The 9,812-nt window shown below is 39.1% G+C and overlaps 3 protein-coding genes across 3 annotated transcripts; all 3 read right to left on the bottom strand.

Annotated features, from left to right (window-relative positions):
- Window positions 1–520: 520 nt before the first annotated feature.
- Window positions 521–1,645, bottom strand: LOC101315045 (F-box protein At2g26160-like). The gene has a single exon (XM_004298336.1). The coding sequence runs from the start codon at window positions 1,643–1,645 to the stop codon at window positions 521–523; it is 1,125 nt and encodes a 374-aa protein (XP_004298384.1).
- A 451-nt stretch (window positions 1,646–2,096) lies between these two features.
- LOC101314366 (probable methyltransferase PMT5-like) lies at window positions 2,097–7,091 on the bottom strand. The gene is made up of 10 exons (XM_004297201.1): window positions 6,988–7,091; window positions 5,725–6,603; window positions 5,474–5,609; window positions 5,004–5,244; window positions 4,612–4,843; window positions 4,353–4,441; window positions 3,804–4,107; window positions 3,390–3,522; window positions 2,872–3,079; window positions 2,097–2,430 (listed from the first exon to the last, which is right to left on the bottom strand). The coding sequence occupies exons 2-9, from the start codon at window positions 6,234–6,236 to the stop codon at window positions 2,930–2,932; spliced, it is 1,797 nt and encodes a 598-aa protein (XP_004297249.1). The 5' UTR covers window positions 6,237–6,603; window positions 6,988–7,091; the 3' UTR covers window positions 2,097–2,430; window positions 2,872–2,929.
- Window positions 7,092–7,876: 785 nt separating this feature from the next.
- Window positions 7,877–9,611, bottom strand: LOC101314650 (protein KTI12 homolog). The gene is made up of 2 exons (XM_004297202.1): window positions 9,535–9,611; window positions 7,877–9,156 (listed from the first exon to the last, which is right to left on the bottom strand). The coding sequence occupies exon 2, from the start codon at window positions 9,068–9,070 to the stop codon at window positions 8,162–8,164; it is 909 nt and encodes a 302-aa protein (XP_004297250.1). The 5' UTR covers window positions 9,071–9,156; window positions 9,535–9,611; the 3' UTR covers window positions 7,877–8,161.
- Window positions 9,612–9,812: the final 201 nt, after the last annotated feature.

Below are 9,812 nucleotides of genomic sequence, written 5' to 3' on the forward strand. Positions count from 1 at the left end.
TATACCTGAACCGGATAGAATTCAGTCCGTCAGATTTGTTTTTCGATTTTGAGGGCCTTAACGATCACCAAATTTGCTGAAATTTTGCAGAGATGATCTACACAAGATGATCTAGATATGTCTAGAAGGAAGTTTGAGGAAATTCGATTGGGAAGTGGTGAAAAAATAGAAATCCGCACCAAAATTTTGGTGCAGACGTCCGCACCTGAGAAAATCTGTATATATATATATATATGTCGGCTAAGCTGTTAGTTAAAGTCTATCTGGGAGAGGTATTCCCACCAGAAGAAGAAGACCAAGAGCTACAAAACTTCAATAGTTTAATTACCTGACTGTCAATAATTTCATTATATTGCTCTGTGTATAGTCACATAATTTGGGAAAAATTTTGAAAAAGAGTAGTGTAACATATGAAAATTAAACCTAGCTTGTAACCAAAGAAAATATGAAAATATAGCTAGCTAGCTACATAAGAAATGTGTCATATATTAGTACAGCTTGTGAATGAACTAGCTAGGAGCTAGCAGAGGCCCTTAAACGGTGGCGCAATCCAGAGTCCGGGTGGCTTTTGGCCACAATTGGGATAGCAAGCAGTTCCCAACTCTACATCATAAATTGTCATAACAGATTCCGAATCTCCAGTGTAGTATATGGAATTTAGCCGGTACCCTGGAAGCTTTGAAGCCGAAACAGATAATGAATAATTTTTGCCAAGGAACAATGCCTCATCTTCTATGGTTTTTACCTCAACATGCTTCACCATGCAACCATCTGTATCGATGAACTCCACCTTGTATACCCTGAAACTCTTTTCGAAAAGTACACTGCCGTCGAATTGTGTTACTCCAATGTAACAACTTTGTACGTGCCAAAGGTGCCCCTTGGTTGATTCCACGAGATAGGCCTCATCACAATACCTAAATTCCCTACTGCAAGTCATGAACACCCGAACATCCAGTGATTCTTGAGAATGTGAAGAGTTGATAACACACTTGCTAACATTGATTGACACGATCTTTCCACAAACTGATACTGCGTAGATCTGGCCTTTATAAATTATAACATCAGTAAGACTGTCAAATAGTTTGTCTGGTAGTCTGATGCAATTCCAATCTTCCTCTCCTCCTCTAAGAACAGACAACTTCGTCGAATTGTAGATTGCTACAACCATATAACTTGTTGGGTTCAAAGCAGGACCGGCAGAAAGGATGACCTTTGAGACGTTCTCCTCAAAATGAGGGAGATGAATGGGCGCCATTGCTTGTGCAAAGGGGTTCACCAGAGTTATGTCCTGACTAGTTTTGTCTACTATGGCCAACCAACCATGGCTAGAGCCACAAATTTTCTTATGTTTGTTCGGAAGCTGAACATTTTTAATGTAGCTTTTTCCTTCGGAAACACTGAACATCGATGTAGATGATCTGCCGGAAATCATGAGCATAGGAGCTACCCTGCTCCATCGCTGCGTCGCAAGATTATATTCTTTTGCAAGAGACTGCCATTGCTTGCAGACAGCAGCACAACGAACATGGTCGATGGGTTCCAACAACTTGTCCAAAACCAAAAAGAGAAGATCAGGCCATGCTGATAAGTAGCTACTGAAGGTAGCTGAAGCGTGCTTGTTCAATTTTTTTATTCTGGTCATGTCTGGCCAGTGTTGCTCTTAGATGAGGGGATAAGTAAAACAAGAACTAATTATCCAAAAACCGAAAAAAGTAAAACAAGAACCGGTCGTTTTATAGAGAAATAAATCTAACACAGTCCTATAAGAACAAGGAGTATAGGTCACTTAAAGCTGTTGGTTGAAGTCTTACCTCGGAGAGGTGTTCCCAAAAGGGACAGGTATTCCCAAAAGGAGAAGACAAAGAGCGCTCCAGAACTTCCATCTTAAACCTGACTGCCAATAATTTGGAAACTATCTAAGAGAGAATTAAGCACTTTCTCTTTGTATCCCATCACTCTAACTGATTTGAGAACTATAATTCTGAACTTGGAGTTCAAAAATGGGAATGATTGGTTAGTTACATAAAAACATACTGGTTTCTGTAAATTCAAGTACAGAATGAAATCAATAGACAAGAATTCTAGAGAGAATATCAGTACATATACACTTCGTGGACGTACCGACATTCTTTACTCAACAGTATTGCTTTGTTCTTACAAGAACGTGAAGTTCATTATCAAGATTAATATAAAAAAATAAAAATAAAAATAAAACGAGAGAAAACATTAGAGAAAATGTAACAAAGAAAAAAAATATGGATGAATGAATTGCTACAAACGCCTTAACAAAATTGAGTTGCAGCTACTTCTGTGCCAAGCCTTCTAATCTACAGCTTCCACATGCTCCTAGTCCAGTCATGACTGATGAGCATCTTCAAGGTTCTTCGGATTCTGAGCATGTATGTCTGTTGCCAAATTGATCATAATCTGATAAGGAACACAAATACAGCATAGTTAAATTCCGAAAGACACCACCTTCTTTGCTTCGAAAGGATCTTAAACACCACTCTCTCTCATGTTCTGAAAACTATGTCCACTAGGCAATGCAAAGAAGTCATTGCCAGACAGACCATTGCCCTCTGGTTCTTTGTTTGAGTGAACAAGGATGGGGCTGGGGCTGGACAAAAATGTGATTTTAAGTATCAAGAAAAGCAAAGAAGAGAGATAACACCTATTCATTCATCTGACACTAGGAAAATAGCTTAACCAGACCTCATATTAGTCCTAACAAGTTGAGACTGGATGAAAGATACCTTCTATTGTCTAGACCTCCTGTATCTTAGAACTGACAACTTCATAATACTAAATCAGTTCATTGACTGCATTTCGGTTTCTGAAAATGAATTTCTGAAAGATGAGAGAAATTACCAGAGCTAAAAGAAAAATGTACATTTCCGCAATGACGAGACCTCCTGAAGTAAAACAATCATTTTTTCACAAATGGTTTCTGGCATACGAGTAGTCTCTGGTCACTGCCATTCTGAGGGTCAATCACCCTTGCTTCCCAACGTACTTGGGTAGCAAACATGCGTGCCATCTCTATAGGTCCCACTTTATCAGAGAGAACAACCCAGCCCTACAATCGGTCATAGTCCAAGTCTCAAAATGGTTAGTTTCATCACATAAAATAAGGAAGTTACAAACTTTTACATGATAATATATCACAAAATCAATTTGTTGAGGCCTAGAGGGACATCACATGCCAAGATGGCAAATAATGATGAGGGAGAAATAAAGGGAACTGCAACAGTATTCAACTTACATAATTAAATCCCTTTAAAGAATCAATCTTAGGATAAAAAAAGAGTAAAGGGAAACAACTGACTTCTCCGTCTACAAAATAATCTTGCAGTACAACTTTAAAAGGAAGGAGCAAAAAAAGCTACCTCAGGGCGCAGGATCCGGTCCATCTCCAAGAATAAGTCCATCATGCTGCATCTCTCTGAAGACAGGAGTGAGAGCAGCCCATTTGCATGCAGCAGATCATATGTTCGAGGATATGTGGGAAATGGTTCGCACCTGTATCAATAGATAGATGACTACCTCTTGAAACTTGGAGTAAATAAATATTGGTAGGAAGTGAAACAAAGCAGGATATCTAGAGCAGAAAGGTATCATACTTTTTTTTTTTTTTTTTTACATTCAAGTTTGTCAACCTCGGTTTCACGTGTTCTTTTTATCTGAATGTGGATTTTTGAACAGTATGGATAAACGCACAAAAACTAGATCAATTTAGCCTGAAAGAAGCTCCTAAATTCCAATTAGCCGGCTCTTCAAAAGACCTGATACAAATAACTTACCAGTCATGCAAAACACCAGCAAAACCTTGATCTAGTATGAGAGGGAGAGTATAGGGAGCATTAACAGGCACAACATTCATCACCCAGACTGATTTCTTTTCCTCCAGAAAAGCAGCATTTAAACCCCCGTAATGAGCACTCATGTCGAGCACATTGCGTATCATGTTGAAGGGAGGTAAAGGGTCTTCATCGCCTGGTCTCTTGGGGTGGTCAGAGAAAATCAAGGGGGTAAGCAAAGACCAGTAGTTCTTTAAAGCTGATCTCCAAACCTGTAAGTCTTCAAAGAAATCATCAGGCTGAACTCCTGCAAAGAGAAAGGGTATCAATATGCTGGCAGATAACCATGATGTGGGAACAGAATTGAATGGTCTTAGCAGATCCAACTAACATAATGATGCTAAGACATTCAGAAACAGCCCCTTCCAGCGATGAGAGATAGTGAAGTGAAGAAAAACAAATGTACAATGGAACAATACTTTCCATGAACTTCAAGCTCAGATGAGTTCCACCGAGAACTAGACCTATTCCGGATTGGAGACCAGCGTTTGCTCATGGTCCCACTTATACACGATACTAGGGGCTTATAGTATGATTGAAGCTCGTGCTCTTCTTGACAAAGTGGAATCGCACCCTGCTTGCTAAAATAAGGAACAAGGAAAAAAGCATTAGCAAGTCGAAGAGAAAAATGAGAGGAGCTCTTCAACAACACTAACAATAACCAACTCAATACCAAAGCTCTAAACACTATTTTAAATGTAAAACTAACAATTATTCTCAAAAAGTAATTAGATGTTGCCAATATCCTTACCGAGATGAATAGCAATTCGAATCCACAGTTTTCTGCCAGATAAAAGTTTCGTATTTTTGAGATAGAAGAGTCCAACAGATTTTTTGGGTTAATTCTTCCAGCGGTGAAGAGTCTGTAGCTACGCCCTCCTTCATAGTCAATGAACTTCCATATGGCTGGTTTGTGGGTGAGGTTAAAACAAAGTAACCTCCAGGCTTGAGTACCCGGTCAACTTCTAAAAGAAGTATCCCATCTGATACATGAATTGATTTAGGTTACACAAGAGAGTAATGGTATTGAAGAACCTCTAAGCTATTAGCAGGAGATAGAGAATGACAGTCTGACTCAGAACAAATACTTGATCCAAAGGAAACATACAAATGCTGAATACCATAACTACTCCCTAACATTACCTTTTTTGTCCCAAAGAATACCACATTGAGCACAATGAACCATTTCAAATGACAGTGACGGATATGGAAGTTGTCTTGCGATGAAGTTGCCAATCATTGCAGGAAGACCTCTCTCAAGGGCCAACTGAACTTGACTGCCAGTTGCCTCATATGCCGCAATACAAATAGCCATTAACTTTAGGGATACTAAATGAGCACCAAAGCTACCAAAACCACAACCAATATCTAGTACTGTGTGAACCTGCAGTTTCACATAAAAAAGAATCAAAATGAAGCATCTGGTATCATATTATAAGCCCCTGTAGTGATAGGACAGGCTTTATATTAATCACATATTGGTAAAAGCAAAAGCTGCATGCCATTTAGTTCCAACATACAACTTATAGTTAAGAAACAATATTGGTATTAGTTCAATCAATTGTGGCCTCTTTTGAAATCCAATGGTTACATCAATTTGACTGTAATCTTACACCAGCTTGTGGAAATTCAGAGTCACTGCTCAAACCCAGCATCTCCGCAATTTGACGAGAATAATCCTTGACACCATCAAAAATCAAACCATCCTCAGAGTGAAAGGCAATTTGATTTTCTTCTAGTAACATCAACCTGCGTAGTTTGGTGAGAAGTTAAATATGACTTTGCAGAGAAGTACAAGCCAAAAGGGAGAAATGATTTGCAAAGATGTTCTTGAGTGTGTTATATAGCTATAACTGTGAAGCACCTTTTGGTCATGCTTCCAGATGACAGAAATTGGTCTTTGGTTATCTTCACATTTCCACTCCATATCACATCCCTACCAGCTGGCCACCTCAGAGGGATCTTATAGTCTTTAGGGGGACGAACTAGACACTGTTCTCTGTCTCTTGATACTTCACAATGCCGATCAAACTCCTCCCCATCTTTATACCCAGCTAAAAGATTTGCTGAAACATTGTAACAAGGCACAGAGTGTTCTTTATCTCTGCCACAAAGGCCGAGCTCTTTTTCTTTACTACCCCCCAGTGAGAGAGACCTCAGCTCCAAGTAATCAACTGCCGCTTGCTCCTTTAGCCTCCTATAGTTTGTGTAAATGTCTGGTACTGAACTGGGGGTTAAAGAATCAAATGAGCTTGAAGATGATGATCCCAACACCGCAATTAGTGCAAGTACACTCACAAGGCACAAGAGTAACCAGTTGAGTGGCGGTCTAGGGCCAAAAATGAGAGACAGTTTACTCAACCAGGAGCTTCTCATGTCCAAAATCGTGCAACCCCGTCCTAAATACTTCAAAGTAACCCCACTAGATAACCTTCAGCTTAAATCTCCAAGACGACCAAAAACCATCATTTATCATCACACTCAAGCTTCTATATATATCACCATGAATCCGAACAATTCCTACAAGCATTGACACTGTGATCTCCACTTCTTCCACAACAGCACACACGAATCGCCTCTTTCTGATTGTTCATTAATTCATCCTGAGCCAAACCCAGAAAGGATCATAACTATACGATCCCGAACTAAATTATATAACCAAAGCTTCAAACTTGAGCACCACCAATACTAACTAAATTCCAAAAGAAACAAACTTTCCACAAGTGATCAACCAAGACCAAACCTGTAAACCCAATAGTCCAACCAATCACAATCAATGTCCCAAACAAAAGTCAAGTCCAGATTGGTTATACAGAAAAACAAAACTATTCTACTTCTAATTCAAAGCAGATTCCAATCACAAGCCTCCAACTTTTTCTCCACAGCAGCAACCAAACACAGAATGACAAGTTACAAAACCAAATGCAGCACTTTCCATTTCTACACAAAACCAGTGAGCACCCAAAAATCCCAGATCTCAAAATGGGAAGATAAATTTTCAACTCAGATCCAATCCAAAACCAAACAAAATCACTACCACCCCACATAAAAACAAAAAAGCAAAAAAAAACCCAAATTGGATTCAACTTCATGAAAATGGGGATTAGGGTTTTGGGTAATGCCTTACCTGGTACTGGGTCGCTGAAGAAGAAGAGTGAGATTCAAAGAGCCCTCAAAAACAGAGAAAGACTCAAACTTTAATGTGAGTCCAAATTTGTAGGAATTCTAGTTATTTGTGGAGTTCTTGTGTTTCTGTTCGTGTGTGTTCAGGTTTTTATATACATGTGTGTCTCTCTGTCAAATTGTTAATCAGATCCAGAGGCTCGCAGATTTAGACGAAAACAATCATTAAAATTTAATTATAGAATAACTAAAAACCCAATTAAAGGGAATCATTGTTATTTATTGTGTCTTGAACTTTTATTTACTTTCCGTATTAAATTTGGTCTGGTTGTTTTATATGTCATGACGTATGAGAACAACTAGCCTCATGATTTGGTGTAAAAAAATGAATTGACGGCAGTGATTTAGCCGTCATTTATATGTGATTAGCTTAACCCCTCTCCCATAGTTAATTCTAAACGAAAAGGGAGTCATTGTCACAGATTAGAGAAACAGTAAATGTGGTTGGACCAAACCCAGAATTATCAGAATTAAAAACAATGAATTGGGTTGGTTTCAGCTGGTACCAGATAGCTCTACCTTGAACCTGAAGATTGAAGATTTACCTTCATACATTTCCTTTTTAGTAAATATTAACTATTATGGGATTGATGATAATACTGATTAGGAAAGTATTAGTTAACAGTAGGTTTTTGCCAACTCTGCAAAGTACAGAGTAGGGCTGATAGAATATGAGCTGTACCAATCATAGCCATAGACAAAGGCTTTATGTTTGGGCTTGATTGGTGGTCAAGATTCCCGTGCTGACCATTTGGGGAAAAAGATGGGTTTCTTTTAATAGAAAATGACATTAAATCCCTGGCTTCTCAGAGAATTAATCAGCAACGTAAAGAAACTCTATCTGTTCATGTTGGGAATATAGTTCAGAAGAATTCAAAATTCAAGGCCATGCCATCAATTGTAAAGTAAGAAACAAGGAAAACTGAGTAAGAAAAAAGTTTTTAATAATACATGTAAGAATGGTAGTACAGTGATGAGCAACAGCCCTTCTTAGTATAGATGCAAGGCAGAACAAGGCAGCAATTCCCATCGATGCAGGAGTTTTATCAGAGCAAGAATCTGGCGCAACCCAGAGTGGTATCAAAAACTGAAGGTAGCAGTGACCTTATTTTCCTCACTCAAGCATTTGCCAATTCCCTGTTCAAGTAATCAACAAACATCCTCTTTGCGCTGTCTGCATCAGAAGGTGGCGGTCGCCCACTTAAACTCGTTTGCCCTGTCAATTTTATGAAAGTTCGCCTCAAGCTTCGTAGCTCTGGAAGCCCTACTGGTCTAGAAATATTGATAGGTGGTAGCCCCTGACCAACCGAAACTCCATTTAAAGGCCCTCCAAGTGCCTGTGATTGTGCTTCCACAATAGCATTGGACACCTCTTGTGTTGCTCGGTCCAACTCATACAGAGAGTTCGCCTCAGAAAACCGTGTGTTCTGTGTTGCAATAGTTGGCTGTAAAGTTTTCACATCCCGCGTCTTTGAGTCCACCTTCTTAGTTAGATACAGAATCGCATCTAGAATAGCAGCTGAAGATCCTACTATACCTTCTCTATGTGGCCATAACTCAAACAAAGGAGAATCCCACCGATTTCTTCTATCTGGTGTCTCAAACCTTCTTACCAAATCTTCAAAAATCTTATCATTGTATGCATCTTCTCCCTTCTCCCTACGCTCCTCATTCCACTTTCTACAATGGGTTTCACCAGCATCACAATATACCACACAATACCTTATTCCCGCAGCACGAGCCAAACACCACAGCTCATACCTATACCCCTTGATGCTATTCAAAGAATCTACTATAATGATACTGTCTCTTGACACCGATCTATCAACTTCAGATCTCAGCACCCCTCTTAAGTTCTTCTCCGCAGGCATATTAGCATAGCTCTGATTACGGTCAAGATGAAACAAAGTTTCATCAATAACCCTGACTGTATGATTCGACCCTGATTCTTTCAGAGCCTCAGCTAGGCAGGCGGCAGCCATTGACTTCCCACTGCAGGGCTGCCCGCAAATCACAACCAACGCCATCCTAAAACCCGGCTATTTAAGTCCGAAAATGTCACTACCCAAAATCAATACCAACTTGTTCCGATTCAAAATGGGTACTCAAGTAGCTGCTGGTTTACATAGACAGTGTTACCCATCAGATTAAAGACACAGTTTTTAGTGACTAAAAGGGTGTGTATGAACTTGTTATAACAAATTCCCAATCAAATTCCAAAACTAAAAATCCAATCTGAATAGGATATCAATCATAATCAAATCAAAAGAATTAACATTGCAGTTTAATCCAAATGCAAAGGCTTTCATTCTGCACCATAAAGATATAATCTTTCAACTGAGAATCGTCAATATTACTGATTTGAGAACCCAAATTAGTGATTAGAGCCGAACTATGAGAAATTAAGGAAGGATTAAATTAACAGAATCAAACTAATTGGTTGACGAAATCTTGATGAATAAGCAGGAAATTGAAAAGGGGTGAGGCGAACCTGTTTGGGTGATTGTAGCTGAATCGCAGAGAAGCTCAGAGGACCCAAGATTGATGCTTTGCTTTTGAAACTGGGGAGACTCTGAGAGTCAGAGGTTTAGCTGAAGGAGAAGGGTTTCGGGACACTGAAACGACGTCGGACCTTTTTATTAGTAATTGGTGGAAAATAGTGAAAACTTTTTATGTGCCAATTAATTTTGTTTTCTCTTTCTTGATAACTATTTCTAATTTGATAGTTTTGAAACTCAAGGAATCTTCATTCTCAGTGACGGAAACTTC

The sequence above is a fragment of the Fragaria vesca genome, linkage group LG4, assembly GCF_000184155.1.
Source record: "Fragaria vesca subsp. vesca linkage group LG4, FraVesHawaii_1.0, whole genome shotgun sequence".
In the NCBI taxonomy this organism is placed as follows: Eukaryota; Viridiplantae; Streptophyta; class Magnoliopsida; order Rosales; family Rosaceae; genus Fragaria; species Fragaria vesca.